Source organism: Grammomys surdaster, unplaced genomic scaffold, assembly GCF_004785775.1.
Source record: "Grammomys surdaster isolate TR1022 unplaced genomic scaffold, NIH_TR_1.0 126219, whole genome shotgun sequence".
In the NCBI taxonomy this organism is placed as follows: Eukaryota; Metazoa; Chordata; class Mammalia; order Rodentia; family Muridae; genus Grammomys; species Grammomys surdaster.
Window position 1 is genome coordinate 9,593,348 of NW_021621022.1, and position 22,074 is coordinate 9,615,421.

The 22,074-nt window shown below is 45.1% G+C and overlaps 1 protein-coding gene across 2 annotated transcripts in view; it reads left to right on the plus strand.

Annotated features, from left to right (window-relative positions):
- The window catches only part of Gfra2 (GDNF family receptor alpha 2), an 86,144-nt gene extending 67,899 nt beyond the window's left edge, over nucleotides 1–18,245 (plus strand). For both annotated transcript variants that reach the window (XM_028758731.1, XM_028758732.1), the window contains 5 exons: nucleotides 7,347–7,456; nucleotides 8,145–8,285; nucleotides 9,375–9,547; nucleotides 15,794–15,847; nucleotides 16,853–18,245. In XM_028758731.1, the coding sequence (XP_028614564.1) occupies nucleotides 7,347–7,456; nucleotides 8,145–8,285; nucleotides 9,375–9,547; nucleotides 15,794–15,847; nucleotides 16,853–16,975 (601 nt within the window). In that variant the 3' untranslated portion in view covers nucleotides 16,976–18,245. The remainder of the gene's footprint in view (nucleotides 1–7,346; nucleotides 7,457–8,144; nucleotides 8,286–9,374; nucleotides 9,548–15,793; nucleotides 15,848–16,852) is intronic.
- Nucleotides 18,246–22,074: the final 3,829 nt, after the last annotated feature.

A 22,074-nucleotide genomic window follows, 5' to 3' on the forward strand; every position in this document is an offset into this window, starting at 1 on the left:
TTCAACTTGATATAATTTTGGTAGGTCATATGCATCTAGAAATTCATTCATTTCTTTTATACTTTTCAATGTAAAAGTGGAATATATATGTTTTTAGGATATGCCTTATAATTTTCTTATGATTTTCATTGGTATCTGTTATGTCTCCTACTTCATCTCAATTTTGATAATTTGGATATTCCTTTTGTCTCTTTAGTTATTTGGCTAACAATTTATTAGTCTTGCTTATTGTTTTAAAGAGCCAGCTCTTTTCTACTCATTCTTTATACTGTTTATATAATTTATATTTCATTAATTTTTGCTCTAATCTTAATCATTTTCTCCTGTTTACTACTTGTGAATTTTGTTTATTCTTATTTTTTCAAGGTCTTACACTACACCATTAAGTTTTATTTCATTTGAAATTGTTTAGAAGTTTTGATATAGGCAACTAGCACTATAAACTTTTCTCTTAGGATGGCCTTCATTATGTTTCATAGGTTTTGGTGTGTTGTGATTTTCTTTCATTCAATTTTAGGAAAGTGTTTATTTTCTTCTTGATATTTTTCAGTGACCCAATTATCATTTAATAGGGTCTTGTTTAGTCTCATAAGTCTATGTACTTATGAGTTTTCTTGCTCTTGATGTCTAGACTTATTCCATTGTGTGACAGAATACAGGAAGTTTTTTCAATTTTCTTTTATTTGTTAAGGCTTGCTTTGTGTCCTAAATTGTGGTCTGTTTTAGAGACCATTCTATGTGCCACTAAGAAGAACATGTGTTAGTTGCTGTTTTGGTGGAATGTCTTAGAGATGTCTATTAGGTCCATTTGATTATGGTGTCTCTTAATGCCAATGTTTATGTATTTAAATTTTGTTTGAGTGACCTGTCTGTTGATGAGATTGTGATATCCAATTCCCTACAGTTACTGTGCTGGGTTAATTTGTTGCTTTACATCTGTTTTATAATATTAGGTTCACCTGTGTTTGGTGCATATATTTTTAGAATTGATATCCCCATAATGAATTGACTGTCCCCTTGGTGAGTATGCAGTGTCTTTATTTCCTGTGACCAGTTTTGTTTTGAAGTCTCTTTTCTAAGATATCAGAATAACTATGTTTGCTTGTTCCCTAGTTCCATTTGCTTGTAGTACCCTTTTCCATTCAATAACTTTATTCCAAGTGATGTCTCCCTTGATGGTAAGGTATGTTTCTTGGAGCAGGAAAAAGATAGATAGATCTTGGGTTTTAATCCAGTTTGCTAGTCTGTATTTTTTTTTATTGAGGAGCTGAGACCATTAATATTCAGAGTTATTACTGAAGGGTATATATTAATTTCTGTAGTTTTGGTGACTTTGTGATGTTTCCTTAGTTTCTGTGATGAATTGTCCTAGTATTGTATATTTTTCTCTATAGTCTCTTGGATGTATTTATTTTCCTCTTCAGTCCCAAGTGTTCGTTCCAGCATCCTCTGTAGAGTTGGCTTAATGGTCATAAATTCCTTTAGTTTGTTTTTATCACAGAAAGTTTTTATTTCTCCTTTACTTATAAAAGATAGCTTTACTGAGTTTAATATTGTGAGTTGGCAGTTATGATCTCTCAGAGCTCAGAATATTTCTTTCCTAGATCTTTGGCTTTAAAAGTTTCTATGAGTAATCAGGTGTTATTCAAACGGTCTTGTCTTTTATGTGACTCGACCTTTCTTGGAGCTTCTTTCTCTTGGAGCTTTCAATGTCCTTTTGCTGTTGTTGGGTTTTTAATATATACATTTTAACCATCACATGTGGATAAATATTCTTTTCTGGCCCTGCCTATTTGGTGTTCTCTGGGCTTGTTATACCTGTGTGGACATATTTTCTCAAGGTTGGAAACTTTTATTTTATATTTTGTTGAGAATGCTTTCTAAGCCTTTGATCCGGAATTATTCTTCTTTTTTTTTCTACACCTATAATTAATAGATGTGGTCTTTTATGGTATCTTACAGACCCTGCATGGTCTGTTTGTGCATTAAAATTTGATTTTTCCATTTTCTTTGGTTGAATGGTTCAGTTCCTCTAATTTGTCTTTAAGCTCTGATAGTCTTTCTTCCATGTGCTCCATCTGGTCTGTGAAACTATCCACTGAACTTTTGATTGCACTAGTTGAGAATTTCATTTCTAGATTCATTTCAGGTTGACTTTTCTTTGGTATTTCTGCTTCTTCATTGACTTCTATCTTCATATTCTGAATGAACTTCCTTATTTCATTAAGATATTTTCTTGTGTTTACTTGGACTACATTCAGTTTATTCCTGTTTTGAGTTCATTCAACTGTTTGTACTCTCTTTAAATTCTCTGACCTCTTTGAAGTTATTTATAATTGTTGTTTTGAATTCTGTGTCTTTAATTTCATCTAAATAATTCTCCTTGTGGATCACGACTATGGGACTGTGGGTTTTTTTTTCAATTTCATTTTATTGCTTTTTTTTGTTTTTTATGAGACCGGGACATCTGAGGTTAGGTTGTTCGATATGTTTTGCTAAGTGTTTTCTGCCCAAAAAGCTGGAGCCTGGGTGTGAGCAGAGGAATGGGAAACTTGGAGGAGACTAGGCAGAGAAGAGGCAGGTAATAAGATGGGGGCTTCACTGGTTCATACCAGATTGAGTTGCTTATAGCTGGTCGGTTGGAGTAGTACTTGCCACCTGGATGTGTGCCAGGCCAGTTCGTGTTGGTTCAGTTGCAGAGTACTCTAAGCAGGTGCTGGCAGTTGTACACAGTCGCAGGGTGTGGGGCGCTGTTTGTCTGAGTTCCTGCTGGCCTGTATCTTTTGTAGTAGTTATGTTGGAGGAGGCTTCTTGAATAGGGGAGGGGTGAAGCTGCCTTAGATCAGCCTTAAGCTGGGCTGTATTTGAATATTGGGTTGGAGAGTGCTTCTGAGGAAAAGTTGCAGATGTCTGGGGTTGAGGTGTTGCCAGTCTGGTGTGCCAGGTTGGGCTATGTGTGGTAGTTTGCCAGGTGTGGGCTCCTAGGGCAGGTTTTAAAAATGTATTAATTAATATAACTTTTAATGTGTGTCTCTGGGGGGAGGGTGGCATGTGTTTGGAATGGCTGGGGTGGAGGACATGTGTTTGTGGGTGGAGCACATGTGTTTGGTGGTGGTTGTGGGCAGAGCACGTTCGTAGAGCTCAGGTGTCATTCTCAGGGATGCTGTTCCCTTCATCTGAGAAAGGGCCTCTCATTGGCCTGGAGCTGCCATATTAGGCTTGGCTGCCCAATGAGCTCTAGGAATCCTCCTACCTCTGTCTCCTCAGCCCCAGAATTACAAGCAGGTGACATCATACCTAGTTTGGTTTTTTGGGGTGTGTGTGTATGTGTGCTGGGGATTGAAAGCAGGCCCTCCTTTGTGAGACAAGCACTTTGTCCACTGAGCCATCTCTGTGGGCTTCTGTGTAACCTTTTCATACTGTGCTTTTTTTCTGATTGTTTCAAGCTTGGCTAGAGAAAGCCTTTTAATATCAGAGAGTGAAGTTAAGTAGTAGTCATTTTTTTTTAAAATTAACTATCAGAGACCCAGCTAGGTTAAAAATAAATGATTGATTGGTTTATAAAATAAAACAGAGAAGTGATAGTATATCCCAGGGAGCAAGGGAGGAAACCTTTCCCTTTCTTCCTTTCTCCTTTCTCTTTCTCCCCTCTCTCTTCCTCCCTTTCTTTATTCAGATTGCTATGTAAGTGTCTTTAATGTGACCCCAAGGACCATTGTGGACCTGGTATGCCTGTGCTCAAGTCTGGTTAATAATAATGATGATAATAATAATAACAACAACGTTCATCTGAAATTCAAATGAAATGAGTGTACTGCATCTAATATGGCCACCTTTTCATCAAATTAGGGTCAAGTGTCTCTCTCCTGCTGCTTCCATGTGATTGAATAGGCCACAGCTGTTGATGAACCAGACCCAAAGAGGGCTTGTGATTTTGGGGCAATCCACCTGCTCCCCTGAGCTCAGCTGAGAGGAATTTAGTTTGTGTGCGTTTCGGCTCTCTTGCTGGCTCTCTGCTCTTTTCTCTGTTCATCTGCCTGCTTTCTCCTCTCAATGATTTCTCTACATGATCTCTTTTCTGGGGGGGGTTGTCTTACATCTGTGAAGTGGGGGACTGATCTGGTAAAGATGAGCTCTTGGCAATAGAAACAGAGACCAAGAGACTGGTGACATCCCAGTGTATGGGGGATGAGTGACATTTTGCCTAGAGGAGGTGGCGATCACCAGCTGGCACCCCACATAGAATGGTTTGGGCTGGAGTGCTCATGTGGTTGGTTCTCATTGTGCTGGAGTTGGAGTATGTAAAGAGCCTGAAGGAAACTGACTCCACTTGGTCTCTTGTCCTGGCAGAGGAAGCTTGCTGCTGTGGGTTTATCACAGATTGAGAGGCAGAGAGAAACTTGAGCAATCAAAGGCCTCCTGGAGACTTGGACTTGGCAACCTCCTAAATGGCCCCATTTGTCCCCTTTGCTTGCCAAGCTGCCTTGATGCTGAGAGTGGTGAAGAGGATAGCAGAAGGCCTAGCTGCTTCCCTCCCTTCCCATCCCCTCACCAACCGGCAGTCCAAATCCACATCCTTTACTCTGAGCATTGTCACCTCTGGGGTTCCTGGCACTAACCACCAGACTTCTTTGAGGGCAGTAGGCTGGAGCCACACCAGACTGAGATGGTGTTTTCCCTCTACATTACCCTGGGGGCCTGGCTGGGGCGGGGCTCTGTGCACAGTTCCTAGTTTTCAGAGCCTCTGCCTTTTCCCCTGTGTTCATCGTGGCAAGGGAAGGATCAAAGGTTTCAGGAGGGCAGGGTCTTCCTGGGTTCTTGCAAGCTGCCTCTGGAGCCCTCCCTTCCTGTGACATGCTCACGTTACCCACACAGGATCAAGGGGTGTGTTTCTGTTCTCTGTGGGTCATGAATAGTTATTTCCTGTTTGCACTTGCCAGGCAGAGTGCCGAGGGAGAAGACAGCGAAGATGATGATTCCTATCTATGTTGGGAACTGCTTTGTCCAGTATCTCTCACTGCTTTACTGAAGCTCTGGGCAAGCATAGCTTTCAATTTAAGTGGGGACACTGAGTACCAGAGACGTAGCCAGTGAGCCTCAGGTCACACAATAGAACAAGGGCTTGAGCACTATCATGTGACAGATGGCTCTCCCAGCAGCTGGACCGACATCCTTCTTGCCAGCTCAGGAGCCCCTCTGGCCACAACTCTTGGAGGGCTCTGTACTCTTTCACCTTCTGTTCTCTGGCTTGCATCCTCACCCCCACTTCTCCTATAGGGCCTGGTTGATCTCTCCTTTGCTAGTGAAATGTCTTAGATCTCTCAAACAACATTTTTCATTTCTTCTGTTTATGTTTCCACTCCTTCTCCAGCCTTTGAGTTGGTGATTTTCAGAGGCTCCTTGCACTTTGAAGCCAGACAAAAGATATGCAGGGTTTCTAGCATCACTGTGTGATCTTGGAGCCAAACTTGTTAGAGAGGAAAAAACTGCTCTGGATGCTGGTGGCGATGGGAGCAGTTCAGGAGGCTTCCAACAGGTACAGGTCTAGCTGGATCCTTCAGCTCAGTTTTGGGCATATTTGTAAGGAACTGAGAAGATAGTAACATTTCACCAAAGCCCTGTGCCCTTGTCAGTGGAGTGGGGAGCATGCTGCTGCCTTGAACGTGTCACTGGGTCTCCCTTCTAATTCCATATTGACATTCTTACCATTCCCATCTTGACTCTGTCAGACACATGTCAGGGGATATGCTCCAAGTTGGAACAAAGATGAGGGATATCTACCATCCATGATTAACAGGGTTTTGGAGGATATGGATGAAGAAAGAAATAAAGTCGCCTTGTTAGCAATGGATGTTCTTATTGGGGAGACCAAACAAAACAATGACAGCAAGTCTCTGTGCTGTTAAGTTGCCTGATCTAGACTTTCTGTGTAGTTATACTGAGAAAAAGGACAAATCCACACGACCATGGGAACATACCTGTGTCGAAGGTTTTGGTGGCCTTGGCGTTGCAGGAAGTAGGAGATAGGTTCTATACATGCCCACATGGAATTGAAATGGACACTTGCATTTCAGTAGAGAGTGTGTTTAAACAATCCATAGGGAAGATGTTTAAACAACTTAGGGAAGATTTCAAACAGTGGCTGCTCACAGTATAGGATTCTGCAGGATCTCCATTCTGCCTTTATTTTCTCCTATTGCTTCCTTCTCGAGGGAGATTTGGCCAAAGTGGAGTCTTTGAAAACCCTATAGTGTCTTCCAGGGATGTGCCAGAGTACCAGAGACCAGGCAGCTTATGGCAGAAACAGACTCCATTACAGTTATACAAGCCAGAAGTCTGAGGTTGAAGTGTCAGTGGGACCATGCTTTCTCTATGCTATCAGAGACTGAGAGGGGCTGATCAATGAGGTAACATGGGAAGGACACCCCCCTGTAAGAGGTGATGGTTGTCTTACACAGGATAAGGAGGAAGCATCCTCCTCAGTCCAGGCTGATGGAAACCTTTGAGAACTAGGGTGAGAGGGAGAAAAAAGGGAGCTAACCAAGGGTGTGGCTTTGTGTCACATTCAGCTCTGAGGCTGGGGTTAAAGAACAGGCCTGGCTGGACCTGCTCCTGACTTAGCATGACTGAGCTGTGCATAGGTGGTTACAAAGCCATGTCACAGGTACTGATGACAATGGGTGATGGCATGCTAGGTCTTGAAGAGAAACATTTAAAAGGTAGGCTATGCCTGGTGAGCTGGGGAGGCAGGGAGAGGGGCTGCCTGCCCTGTGACGATGCAGAAGAATCCAGATGAGAAAGAGGAGATGCCTTACCCTAAGGAGACTCTTCCTTCTCTCTGAGTTCTGGCTTCTTCCAGCTACAGGCTAGGGTAGGGATCATTAGATCCACTTTGAATTGGGAAGAGTAATGTTTTCCAGGATAAGGACATTTTTTAAGTTTTTAGTTGTCCCTGTCCCAGACCTAGATACTGTCTACCAGCACGGCCCCACCTCCTTCTGATTTTCTGATAGCAAGAACCATATAAAGAATGGTTCTTTAGTTTTGCTTTTTTGAGACAGGTCTCACACTATGTTCCAGGCTGGCCTGGAACTCACTATGTAGCTCAGGTTGGCCTCCAAGCCTCCTTCTTTAGCCCTCTAAGTGCTGGTATTACAGGTACATGGCTTGGGCTTTTAAATTGCAGTATGCCCAGCTCTATAGGTTTCCCTTCACCTTCTACTCCCCGCTTTGCTGGCTTCCTCAGGTTCTAGGATCTGCAATGTGGAGCCCCAGGCAGTGTGGAGAAGGCTGGAGCAGGCTGCCAGACTAAATTGTTTCCTCCTTGGGTCTTTTCCCGACACCAGGTCCCGCCTGGCAGACTTCCACGCCAACTGTCGAGCCTCCTACCGGACAATCACCAGCTGCCCTGCGGACAACTACCAGGCATGTCTGGGCTCCTATGCTGGCATGATTGGTAAGCCCTGCTTACATTTTCTGTACTTTCAGTAGTTTCCTTTCCCACCCCACAGCCCCCAATCTCACTGGGGTGGGGGTTGCTGGAGCCCAGCCCAAGGCTGTTGGGAGACTGACAGCATAACCTTGCCTGCAACAGATTCAGACAGAATAGGGGAGAGGGAGGCTACCTCCTTATCAGGAGGGGCCCTGTGTCTTTGTTACAGGGCTTTGGAAATTAATCTACAGCCTTCTAGGTATTGCTAATGAGTCAATGTGGAGCTTCCACTAAAGAGAGGTTGATGTTTCTATTTCCCAGGCAAGAAAACTGATGCTTAAGAGACTGAGTTCCTTGACCAGGTTCACTTAGTTGTCAAATGCTAGCACTGAGATCCAACCCAGGATGGAAGCTTTCAGCTCCTTGATTCTAGGGGAATCACTCTGAATGTTTGTGAGACAGAATGGAAGGAGGACGGAAGGCTGGGTGGGAGCTACTGGGATCTTTTCCCAATGACACAGAGTCTGGTGGTTCTCTGGGCCTTGGGCCTTTCTGTTCCTGCTGACCTCATAGTCACCAGAGGTAATTGTGCTCAGAGTTAGGATTGTAAGTAAGGGTATCTGTGTTTTTTTTTTTTGGGGGGGGTGTCAGGTAGGAAACCTTTGTCCTACTATGCCTGCGCATCTTTTTTCCTTCCCCTTTTCCCTTCCAGGGTTTGATATGACGCCCAACTATGTGGACTCCAGCCCCACGGGCATCGTGGTGTCTCCCTGGTGCAATTGTCGTGGCAGTGGGAACATGGAAGAAGAGTGTGAGAAGTTCCTCAAGGACTTCACAGAAAACCCATGCCTCCGTAAGTCTGAGAAAACTTTCCCACGCCTTCATGTCCCTTCTGTCCCCTACCCAACATACATTTTTGCTCTCTGGGAGGGAACCTAGAGCTGCCTGCCCTGGTCATTTTCCTCTCACTTTTTTAGGATGTCCAGTGATACCTGTGGGGCTTTTGCATCGTATAGGGCTTTCTACACAGACCTGAAGTTTTGAGCTCTTAGAGATTTCATACTAGAACTGTCAGTGGGCTGCCCAAGTCTACCATCAGCATTCCTTATACCATGGAAGATCAATACAGAAGGACTTTGGTTGGCTGTTCTGACATCATCAACCAGTTTGTCTTGGAGACTGAGTCTTCTCCTGAGGATCACAGGCACCTTCTCCATATAGTGGCTTTCCTATTGGAATTGAGGACTAAAAAAAAAAAAGTTATTTGACTACTGATCTAAAGGCTGCAGGGAGAAGAGATCCCAGTCAAATGCAGCCTGCTTTTGGTCTTTACAGCCTGACATCTTTTGCTGATTATTCCACCTGTACATCTCCCCTCCCCCATCCGCCTCTCTCCTTTCTTCCTTCTGTTCATCTGTCTTTTTTTTCTTTCCTGTCTGTTCAGGAATTCAGAGATAGATCCCAGTGCCTGTCATTAAAGGACATGTAGCTAGATGGAGGTAAACTGAAGAGTTACCTGTGACCCCAGCACAGATGGAAGTTGTAGGGTATAGTTCTCTGTGGTGTCAGAGTTCAGATACCCAAGTCCTCCTGGACAAGGGAAGACTCAATGTTTCTCAGATGCTGTACCTCTTGAGGACAGCTGGGTCAGTTGAAAAGGCAAGGGACAGCTGATGTTCTACTCTGACAGGGTTCCAGAGTCCCCTAGAAGAATAGACACTGAGGAGACTATAGAGCAGACAGCCTTATCTAGCTCTCCTCTTCTATCCGAGAGATCATTTTAAGTCTGAAAGGAGCCTTAGCAAAGTCAAATTCTAATATCCTACCATTTTTTATCTTCAATTTCTGGGCCTTTCTGGGAGTGCAGTGATTAGGAATAAGTTCAACAAGACATGATAAAAGTGGGATCTGATTTTGCTGTTTCTATCTGTCCTCTCTCCAGGGAATGCCATTCAGGCCTTCGGCAATGGCACAGATGTGAACATGTCTCCCAAAGGCCCCTCATTCCCAGCTACCCAGGCTCCTCGGGTGGAGAAGACTCCTTCACTGCCAGATGACCTCAGTGATAGCACCAGCCTGGGGACCAGTGTCATCACCACCTGCACATCTATCCAGGTGAGGGGTGTGTCCCTAAAACTTGGGAACTGGAACTTTGGATGGCTTAAGATCCAGAATACACCATGGTGTCAGACATGATATGGGAAACCACTCAACTGATGTCACTGAAGGAACATTGAGTTTAGGAGCCCAAGGGATAGGGAGTTAGGAAAGAACTTTCTTCACATCTTTTTTAGTTTAGGCATTTTCTTTGCAAATATGAAAACACCTGTTACCTAACAGTATTGTATTAGACATACTTGGGCACATGAGAAATATAATAGTTACTATACAGCTCCTGTCTGATAACTATCAGCTAGTATGCTGATAATTCTCATCTTACTGGATTCACAATGAGTCGACAACATTTCTATTCAACATTCAGGAAAGTGATCCAGAGGTCTTATGTGACACACCTATGCTGACTGTTGGTGATCTGAATTCTCAAACCTTCATCTGACTTTAAGACTTATAGTGTTCGTCTGTCCATCAATCCATCCATCCATCCATCCATCCATCCATCCATCCATCCATCCATCCATGCATGCATGCAATGTGACTTATAGACTCATACTAGATCTTATATGAGCTTATAAGGAAACATTGGTGCGTGAGGTTAATATTGTTTGGGTTGTATAGTGAACTGGCTAGATTTATGTCAACTTGGACATAAACTATAGTCACCTAAGAGGAAGAAACCTCTCCTGAGAAAATGTTTTCATATGATCAGGATGTGGAACATTTTCTTAATTAGTGACTGATGGAGGAAGGTGTAGTCCACTGTGGGTGGTACCACGCCTGGGCTGGTGGTTCTGAGTTCTATATAAAAGAAGGCTGAACAAGCCACTGGGTGCAAGACGATAGTAAGTAGTTCTCTTCCATGGCTTCTGCATCAGTTCCTGCCTGCATCAGGTTCCTGGCCTGTTTGAATTCCTGTTCCTCTCCTGGCTTGATGGATTACAACATGGAAGTATAAGTCAAATAAACTCTTTGCTCCCCTACTTGCTTTTTGGTTATGCTGTTTCATCATAATCATAGAAACTCTTAACTAAGACATGCAGTCTTTATTGCTTTGATGGTCAAACAATGACATCTTTCCCAATAATAGCTTAGCTGCTAAAGAGGTTGACCCTAAGCAGGAGAAGTTCAGTGCTGCGGCATGAGCCCCCACCCAAGCTAGTCAATGCCTAAGGACTCCACATTTCATTATTTCTTCTTAGAAAAAGTTAATTCTTTACATATTGATCAATTAATTATTGTTATCTGTGACCCTGTTTGTGTATGATGTGTATACACAGGTGCACATGCCATGGCACATATGTAAAGATCAGAGGACAACTCTGTGGAGTAAATTCTCTCCTTCCACCGCTGTGTGGGTTTCTGGTGCTCTAACTCAGGTGCTAGGTTTGCACCTTTACTGGCTCTGCCATGTTATGGACCCCATTCATTGTTTGTTTGTATTTTAGATTGCTAAAGCATCTTTACTTATTTTTTTTCCCCCTAAAACATGGGCTTTCACAGGCTCTAGTCTGGGGGCTTGTCTTTTTTTTTTATTATTATTGATTTAATTTTTTTTTATTCTTAAATTCTTGAATTTATTTTTTATTACATTTTTTATTGGATATTTTATTTACATTTCATATGTTGTCCCCTTACTCCATCCCCCACACACCCAGGAACCCCCTATCCCCTTACCCCTCCTCCTTCTTCTCTGTGGATGTAACCCCTACCTACCCCCCCACTCCCACTTCCCCACCCTCAAAGTTCCCACCCCCTGGGGCGTTCAGGCTTCATGAGGTCAAGGATCTCATCTTCCACCTATGCCCAGCAGGGCCCTCCACTCTTATGTATTCAACTGAAGCCCTGGATTCCTCCCTAAGTGCTCCCAGGCTGGTGGTGGTTTAGACCCTGGGCGCTGTGGTTGGTTGGTATTGTTGCTCTCCTCATGGTGCCACAAACCCTTTCAGCTCCTTCAGTCCTCACTCTAACTCCTCCATTGAGAACCCCAGTGAAAGCCGGGGACTAACCAGTGAGAGAAACCTGCTGCCAGGGCTGGAGAAATTAGATGGGCACTGAGTTTATAGTTTGGAGCAAACAATGGTGTGACAGGCAGAGGGAAGAGCTGAGCTGATGACTTAGGATTTTGCATTTTGTCCCTGTGTCATAGGCAGCATTGCAGGAAGTTGTTGATAGTCATTCTGGCTGCAAAGCCTAAAAGTATTGCCACTGGCCCTTTACTGAGAAACATTTACAGACTCATGGCTTTGAGCTCAAAGAATTGTAGTCTGTCAGGACAGGGAGTGCTGTGTTGGGAGAGGTGGGTCCTGTACTCATGGAATAGGCAGAAAGTGGTGAACAGTGAGAGCTTGACAAACTTTGGCCAAGGGGGTGTGTGGGATCTGCTCGGAGCCAAGATTACAGGAGTTAATCTGACAGCAGGTGGAGATCATTTGGCAAAGGAGAGATGCAGAGGGTCAGGGAGACCTACTGGAGGACTCTTGTGATACTCTTATTCACAGGCTTGAAAAGAGAGAGTGTATAAGAGAGAGAGAGAGAAGGGCTTGAGGTTGGGGATGAGGCCTAGAACAGGAGTAAGGGTACAGGAGAGAGCTGGCTTGGTCTGCTAGCCCAGCAGACTGGCACTGGGCCTTAGTCACCAGAATCTGGGCCAAACCAGACAGACTCATGGGACTTCAAGACTTGGCTTTGGGAGGTAGGGAGGTAACCTGGGGTCTTCCTGGGCAAAAAGAACCTCCCTGGGAGAAAGTTCTAGAAGTATAAAACTTGCAGGTGTGTGACTTTTTCCCTGTGTCACCGGTGGCACCTGTGTTCCCCCTCCCCCACAGCTTCTGGTGGCCTTCAGGAGTTAGCTTTTCCCACAAAGCCCCTTTGTCCCACCTTCGTGTAATATGGGTAGTTATTGGAAGTGCTATGTCTGCCTGTCCTAGCAGCCTGTCTGGGCCTGTGTCCTTTGGGACATTCAACATCCACAGGTCCTGATCCTGCCCTATGAGGGGTTCTGAGCAGGGTAGGAGCAGGACTCAGAGCAGCCTCAGTGGACAGAGCAATGGTGTGTGCTTGTGTGTGCCCGTGTGTGCCCGTGTGTGCCCGTGTGTGTGTGTGTGTGTGTGTGTGTGCGTGTGTGTGCGTGCGCGCGCGCGCGCGTGCGTATTTGAGCAGGATTGGTGGATGATGGGCCCCTCCTGGGATAAAGGCTGCCCAAAGACCCTTGTGTATAAGCTTATTTTTCAGATTCTGTATAAGCCCCTTGAGGCAGGGATGATATTCTCTTTTATTGGCCTTTATTTATTTTTATGTGTATATATACCCATGCAATGTCACAAATGTAGACATCAGAAGACAACTTGTAAGAGTCAGTTCTCTTTCTACCGTGGGGTTTGGGAATCAAAGCCTTTATTTATTTTTATGTGTATGTATACCCATGCAATGTCACAAATATAGACATCAGAAGACAACTTGTAAGAGTCAGTTCTCTTTCTACCGTGGGATTTGGGGGATCAAATTCAGGTTATTAGACATTGTGGCAAGAATCCTTACCTGCTGAACCATCTTGTCAGCCTCGGGGCTGAGATCCTTAAGAAGTGAAGGGAACAGCTACAGCCAGTTAGGGAGGGAGGCAGTGAATCTGAGCCTCTGTGTTCTGGTGTTAGGTAGTAGAGCTTCTATCTCTCCGCTCCTCCCCACCCATGTGCCACTTTTAGAAAAGCTAGGCTGGGACCCTCCCTGCTGCTGTTTTGTGTGACTAGAACTGGGTGGAGGGGCCTTGGGTTATCTGTTGGAGGCTGCGGAGCCACTTGCTCTCTCTCTTCTGTTTGCTGTAATCAGGAGGGCAGAGGTTTTTCTAGCCTTTTGCCATTGTGTGGAGAGGGTAGAGGAGTTCCTGAAGAGAGCAGGATGCTGCCCTGAGTTACCCATCGCTCAGTGACTCCAGACTGCAGGCTTACTTGGGTTGCACCTGCTTACCTTAAGGCTCATTCCCTGTCACTTGGGCACTTGTCTTGGGTTCAGCTTCTGGATACAAAGCTACTTTGTTCTGCTTCATGCTTTGTGCTATGAACAGGCACCCTTGAGATCTGTGGGGCCCCCACATGTGCCTCACTTGTCTCACCTGAACACCACAGTAGCTTCATGAGGTGTGTACATATGGCTAGGTTCTTTTATAGCTGGGGAAACTGGGCTCAGTAAGTTTGTCTTGGGCAATGAACAACCAAGTCTTGAGCCCAGGGCTCTGTCTGCTTGGGTCTCTGCTTCTTAGTCTGTTCCAGACCACCTTGGGCCAAGGATTTAGGTCCTGAAGTATAAATATGATTGGGACTAGACAAGTAGAGAGTTCTAGAACTAGGTCTTGTAGCACATGGGCAGTATCTGACAGATAATCCTCACTGCATGGGTGTGGCCTCCCACTGCCCTGGAGTCTACTGTCCTTAAATTCTGAATGATTTTTCTCTCTGATTGGGATAACCTGCTAGGCCCTGATCACTCTGGGGAAATGTAGGCTTTGTTCAGGGGCCCTAGAAAGCATGAGTATTCAAATCCTATCTCTGCATTTTTAGTAAAGCTGGGGAACAGGGTTCTGGCTTCAGGCCTGGGAACATTTTTGCCTTTTCTTTGTGGCTTGATCTTGGTGTAGAATCCTGTATGGCCACCAGTGTCTAAGAGCCTGCATGGGTTACTAGAGCATCTGTCCAGTCACAGATGGTAATTATTCTCTCAGATTTTATTTTTCTTAAAGTAATGGACTGTTTAAAAACAATTTTATATGTAACTCTAAAATGCAATAATGAAACAAACACAGGATGCCTTTAATTGGAATGAGATAAGGACCTTGAATCCTATGGGCTATCTGACTCTGATTTATATGGGTTCCCTATTTAGTAAACATTGAAAGAGAGGAGAGGACACAGGACAGCCAGGGAACCCCTGAAGGCAGGCCAGGCTTGTCACACCTGGTAATTAAAATAGAAAGTGATGCGGGGGTGCAAGTAGATTCTTGGTGGTACACAGGAAGGACAGATGTGACATGGCGAGGATTAGAGTAGGGGAAGGTGCCAGGTGGGCGACTGTTGTCCCTGCAGTGGCTGCCCAGAGCATGGATAGAGTGGCATCCTGTCTTGAAGAGGAGAATCCCATCTTTGAGGATTCAAGAGCCTAGAGCCCAGGGACCACTAAAGAGAACAGCAGTTGGTGGTTTGACTGGGCCAGATCTTGTCACCTGGCGAGCCTGGTGCTGTGGTCTTAAGCAGGCTCTTCCTGGGTCTGGTTCCCCTTGCTTCCTCCAGTCTGGATTATCATCACACTTGCTTGGCTTGGGTTTAAGTGACAGCTGGGGCTGCACTCCATTGACCAGATGCCCAGGATGATCAGTTGCCTATGGTGTCCAAGGGATTATTGATAATTCTGGCCAGGAACAGTGACTTCTGCATAATTTCCTGGGCTGCCTAGATGCTTCTAGTGGCCAGAGTGTCCCCACAATTGCTGTGAGAATCAAGCTTTTAGAAGCCCAAAAGATGCTCCATGTCCTCAGTTTGTTCTCTTGGGTCTCTATCAGTATTGGTAACAGAGAACTGTTGATTGTCAGTATCCTTTGGTCCTGCTGCCAAGTAGTTAAGTCAAGGTAGAGGATTCTGGAGCATTACCAAACCCGTTTTTCTTCTCATCTCTCACCTCATCTGCATACTGCTCAGGTGCACACATCAGTTTGGGGTGGAAATGACCAAGCACAGTTGCCAGATCCCTAACCTCAGTGACAGGCATCACTAATCAATCCCAGCTCTCTTCTCTCTTGAGCTCAGATGAGGGCTCATAATCTTTTCCACCACAGCTCTCCAGCAGCAATGGCAAGTGATGAGCTGGCACCCGGCAAACATTCTTCTCTGTGGCAGTTATTCATTTGCACTTGCACGCACTTAATAAAACATTTGCTGAGTTGCTGTTAGGAGCCAAGGGCTGCTCAGTGGAAGGCAAAGGCAGGCTTTCTGTCTTTGGGCAGCAGTGAGTAGTACTAAGAGATGTGGATGGATGGCCACAGAATGCGACGCACTGGAGATCAAAGTTTTCTTCAGGAGTCCACAGGATCCAAGATAAAAATGTGTTTCAGAGTGAGCGGGGTGCTTTGTGCTGCATGGGACCCAGTCATTGCCGTCTGGTATGGACCCTGTGCTTAAGGGTGCTGGCAGTAAATGACAACACTGGATAAAACCTGGACCCCAAAACTTCCTAACTTGTCCTTCCTTCTTTCCCTAGGAGCAAGGGTTGAAGGCCAACAACTCCAAAGAGTTAAGCATGTGCTTCACAGAGGTGAGTAGGGGCATGGTGGGGATGGGTACTTGAGGCTGGCCCAGAGGAACTGCTATTTAGGTGAACTTTGAACTTAGGTCAGCTGAACTTCTGACCCAACTTGGGCTGGAATGAGAACTCACTCTTCTGGGGTGGTGTGGGCGTCTCCTTGTGGCTAACAAGTAGCTACTCTAAACTGCTTCCCCCACCCCCCAGTTTCCTCTAAGACAAATGGGTTGAGTACTTGCTTGGCTCTAGTTCAGTGTTGGTTACAGGGCATAGAAGTAGAGAAAGACTCAGACTTTTAAAGGAGTCCTTGCCCTGGGTATAGGAGCGACTCATCAACCCAGGATAACTTAGGTGAGAGAATGGTGGTACAAGATTCTGCAGGAGGGTGAGGGAGAAGCTCTGTCAGATGTGCAGGGGTGAGGGAATTGTGGAGGAAGAGCATCCTAGCAATCAGGAGCAGGGTGAAGGTGACCTTCTCCTTCTCTGTCAGGACCTTATGAACCCTGAAGGAGATTATCTCTCTGGAATCCTTTTTGTTCATTTGCTAATTTTGAAATATGATCTTAACTTATGGTCCTGACCGGCATTGAACTCACTTTGTACCCAAGGCTAGCCTTGAACTTATGATTTTCCTATCTCCATTTTCTGAATGCTGGGATTACAAGTCACTATACCACCATGCCTATTTTCCTATTTTTCCTTTGGGCACACACCCCTATTCCCAATGTGTGTGTGTTTTTTTGGGGGGGGAACTACCAGTCCATTTATTGAGACAGCTGCCCATTGCCTTAAGGCTTAGAAGAGAAAGAATCCATCATTTGCTCCTGCCCTTCCCTGGAGATACAGCTCTGCCCTTGGAGGGCCAGGGAGAAGCAAGGGAGGGTCTCTGTGTGGCTGGAGAGGTAGGCTCAGAGCAGACAGTTTTCTGGTGTGTCTATGTCTTTGTCTGAGCACAGCTCTACTGACAGGTTTCTGTTTTCTTTGTATGTGTCCCCTCCTCTGCCTGCCATGGATCAGCTCACGACAAATATCAGCCCAGGGAGTAAAAAGGTGATCAAACTTTACTCAGGCTCCAGCAGAGCCAGACTGTCGACTGCCTTGACTGCCCTCCTGCTCCTGATGCTGACCTCGGCCTTGTAGGCCTTTGGAACCCAGCACAAAAGTTCTTCAAGCAACCCAGATACGAACTCCCACCTGACAAAATGAAAACACACACATTTATACACAGAGACACACACATGTACGTACACACACACACACACACACACACACACACACACACTCACACACACAAACTCCCCTTGCAAAAACACTTTTTTTTTTCCTACATTATCTCTGAACCTTTTTCCTCCCAAGTTTCTTCTCTGGAGAAGTTTTTCTAAACCAAACAGACAAGCAGGCGGGCAGTCAGAAGCCTGCCCAGGGGTCCCTTACAAGGGACATCCAGCACCAACGAGGGCTCAAGGTTCTTGAGAGACTCTTTTCTCTTCACTGGTGTTTTCTCTCTGGACCAGATGAGACCCTACTGTGGAAGGGACTTTGCTGTCCCTAGTATGGACTGGGGAAAGGACAATTGCAGCTGCCTATTCTGGGGACCTGCCCAAGGGTTCGCAGAGAGTCTCAGTGAGCAAGGAAGCAGGGCTGGCCACAAGGACCTTATCACCTCTTCTTCCTGGCTTCAAAGATAGAAGTGGTTTGCTGCCATCCCCAGCCCTTATATGGCCTAGTGGATCTGAGTTTGGAGTAGGAACCCCCATGTCTGCTCCAGGCTGAGGCACCTGTAGTATGGATGGGGTTGGGAGCTGTTATGGGAGGAAGCTTCTTTGGGAACGAGCAAGCCTTGGTTGGGCACCAGCTCAGAGATCCACCTTCTTCCTTCATGCCAGGAATCTTGAAGTCAAAGAGAAATGATCCTCTGTTGGCTTTTTTGTTTGTTTTTGATTTTTTTTGTGGGTCCATTTGGCGGGTCTCTCTCGGGGAGAAGGGCTGTTGAGTAGGGCCGGGGAGACCCTAGCTGGATGTGTGTACGGAACACTCTGGTGGGCTCCCAAGCTTGCCCCTTCCCTCTTCTCCTTGTTTCTGCTTTCTCTCTCCTCATTTCTGAGACATTCATGCACTGTCTGTACATACTGGATCTCCTCTCTCCACATATGTGTATATCCATATACATATATCCTGTGATTTTTTTCTTTCATTTTTTTTTAAGAAACGAAACTATGGAAATAATACCCTACAGATGAGCGAAAATGTATTATTGTAAAGTTTATTTTTTTTAATAATGTTGTCTATGATGGGAAGAAAAGTACCAGGACCCCTGATCTCTGGTCCAGTTGGGCTAATGGGGCTGTGGCCGGGGACTCCCGATTGCATTCACTCTTAACCAAGCTCCAATAAACGTACTAGGAAGTGAGTTGCCCTGTGCTTCACTCCTGTGTGACTTCGCCTATGCTTTGTTCTTGGCCCAGCACCACCTACTGAGTACTTACCTGAGGGTCTTGCTCAGCTAGGGGATGTTTGTACATATGTGTATGTGTGTGCTGGCGTGTGTGCATGTACTGGTGTGTCTTGCCCACATGTCAGGGTATGAATGGTGGATGGAACTCACATAAGAGATTTCTTTTAATTGGTGGGTCTGAGGTCCATGGTTATATTGAGTCTGTGGGGTCTTGTCCCCTCCTGCCTTACCCTCCCAGTCAGCACTGCTGTCTGTTGCTGGGTGATTGGAAGAGAGTGGAGACAGAAGTGGCGTGGGAGAACTCAAGGAGACCCTGACATCAGTCTTAGGTTATGTGTCTATTTTGAAGCAGCCTGTCTACCTTATATATAATGGAGTGGTGTCTCCTTATGATTTCTGGTCTACCTGAAGTGTGTGACTGGAACTTTAATCCTTGAATCTTACCACAGAAAGATAATTCTTAGTGTTTGGTGATTGGGGTACAATAGAGCAAGCAGGCTTTCCCCCTTCGTTCTATCCCTTTCAACCATCTTCCTCCATTTGCCACAAGGATCCTAGTTGGATACTAGGATTGTGTGTGTGTATATGTGTGTGTATAAAAATATATGTGTGTATCATATATGTGTATATACATACATATATATGCACCTGTATATGCATGAGACCAGTAGGATGGACACAGAAAGACTAGCCTATGTCTTAAGGGCTGCCCATGATCCTGCCCTGTCACCCTACTGGGTGACATCATTTTTCAGTTTCTCAGTCCTAGTTCTGCTCAAATGGCTCTTATTGATTGTACCCATGTTAGTAAGATCTGTTCACAATGGTAACACTGGCATGTTATGTTCCAGCTTCAGTCTGGAGGAAGGGCAATGGGCCAGCCAGCCCTCTTCCAGCCACCTCTGCCTTACTGTGATGGCCAGTTGAGAATACATGGTACTTGTAAACAGCAAAGACTGAAAAGGTTTACAAGGGTTATCCCAAAGGCTCTGGGAGATGGAACCTCGCAGACTTGGAAGGGGATCCAAAGAAGGCTGGAGCAGAAAGCAGAGAACATCTAAAGAATGTTGGAGCCTGGACATTGAGATAGAGGCCAGGACCAGGAGCAGTCAGAAGGTCCCAGAGAGCAATTCTAAGTTGCTCTGAGGTTATCTGATGTCCTAGATCCCTGTATGCATACCTCAGCCACCAGACATTATGACATTAGCTTCCTTAGCTACTGGTTCCTGAACACTTCTCATCCAGGGAATGTGTCTGTCAGCAAGGCTAGCACAGCTCATGTTCTCTAGGCCAAGACCATGGCAAATCTGAAGCCACATCTCAATGCTTCTCCAATTGCTGGGAAAACATCTGTCATGGATGGTTATACTCAGACAAGAGGCTAGATAACAGCTTTCTGTTGGCTCTTGACTCATCAGGCCCCTGTTCCTGCAGTACCAGACCAGGCTGAAGGTCTGAGGAAGCTGGCAGTGGGAGTTTGAGGAGGTCCGTGTTCATGAGCTCAATGTTCTGGACATCACGGGAGCAATGTTGCTTGTACCATTATGACCTTGTGGTAATCTTCACAGTCAGATCTCTGCCTTATGCTGAAACTAGTCACAGTGGAATTGTCTTAATTCCTGAGTCCCCAAACCCTGCCTTTGCAAGGAAAAATAGAACATGTTTCCCAGGAATGGGCTAAACTCTTGCTTCCTAGAAATAAGCTTTGTACATGATATTCAGGCTCTGATGTGTCCAAAAGACCCTCCTGATACTGGCATGCAAGCCAGGGTGGCAGCCTTATGTCATCACCAGGATCCCACTAAGACTCCCCTGATTTCTGAGATGCTCACCGAAGAGTCCTCCTTCAGCTGTCCAGTGCCATGCCTGCTGATCCCTGGCAATTGCTTTGCCACTTGCTGTAGCCTGACTTTATTCCAAAGATGCTTCTTTGTGTATGTACATGTGTGTGTACCTATGTATGTATCTTGGTTTCTAGCTATGGACTGCCAAATGTCCAAAAGAGGTAGACTTTCCTTTGCTCTCAGAAGAGCAAAGTTTCAGGGTTGCCTCCTGGCTGGAGAAATCCTTGGTCCAGCAGTTTTCAATTTGTCAAGTGGATTTAAGTCAAGCCCTACCAAGAGGGCTAGGATGCCAGGGGATCAAACCACACACTCCATGTTAATACAAGTAAATGTATTCATGGGCTGTTTTCCACTCTTATGAATCTCCATGGGGGTTGGTGTTTATCGTCTCAAAATAATTAAAATTTTAAGGAAAAGTCAAAGCCATTTGGAACCAAAAGTGACAAATAAGACAGGCAATATTCTTTGTGGTAGGTTTAAGTAGTGAAAAGCTACCTTCTGGTCACTTATGGGAAATCTTGTCATCTTGTTCAACCTTGGTGGCCTCACCTACAAGGTCCTATTACATAAGCACTTGGTTGTACTTCTCAACCCTAAGTGAGCTCTGAAAGAGAGAAAGGCACAGCAATGGGAAGCGATGGAGAAGCCAGCTCTCAGGCTGACATTAAGCAACCAGTTTTCTGACCAATGTGTCTACCACTCCTTAGACACATGTCCAATATTCTGGACAAGGACTGTTTGCCCAGTTTGCTGAAGAATGGCTTAAATTATTTTTTCTGAGACAGGGTTTCTCTGTGCAGCCCTGGCTGTGCTGGAACTTACTTTGTAGAGCAGGTTGGCTTCCAATTTGGAGATCTACTTCCCTCTACCTCTCAAGTGCTGGAATAAAGGAGTGTGCCACCACCACCCAGTGGCTTCAAATTTTTAAATGTTGATCTGAAAACCCAGTCACACTACGCTGAACATCTCCTACATTAAAACAAATAAATACACAGAAAGAGCTTTGTGTTCTTCTCAAAGATGTTAGTGAGGGTGATACCTGTTAGAGATGGCTCATTGGTATAATGACAGCCATGCATGCATAAGAACCTGAGTTCCATGTGGAGCCCCAGCACGCACACTAACTGTTTGTGATGGTATAAAGCAGTAACAAAGTGTTGAGGTTGAGAAGACAGGTGGATCCCTAGGGCTTGCTGGCCAGTTTGGTCAATTGGTGAGTACTAAGGATAGTGAAAGACTTAGTTTTAAAAGATAAGATGAAGTGATAAAGGAGATACCGCACTAACCTATGGCCTCCACATACAAGCATACACATGTACATGTACACAGTACACATATGAACACACACACACATACTACCCAGACATATAAACACAAGCTGTGCAGAGCATCAACTCAAGAGAAGTCGTTTACCACATCCTGTTTTTAATGCAAAGTAGGGTTTTATGGTGTGCCTTCCATAGCAGAAAAAGACAGTCTTGCATTTTGAAAGGATCATAATAGGATTATTGAAAACAAAACCCAACACAATGAGGGGGCTTTGAAATATGCATATCTAAGATTTTACAAACGCTCATGTATTCCTGTGCAAGATGCTATTTTGGAATTGTGTAAACTCATCCCTCTATCCCTCCTGACTCAGGTAGGTTGATGCCATGTCCATGTTGTATACATTGAATTAAAGATGTTTTTACCATGTCTCAGATATTGGAGATGAGTAGCAGGACTCAGACTCAGATTCAGTGGCTAGCACCAGAAGTGTGCTCCAACTGTCCCACCAGGCAGCCAGCTTGAATTGAATCACTGTAGAGATGACCTGCCTATACTGGCCCATAGCTTCCCAGGTAGGGACAGTCACTTGTCCTGGGCCTTGTTGCTGCACCCTTTTCTCACTTTCCATCATTCCCATCATTTGCATAGCTATGGGTATCAGCCCATCA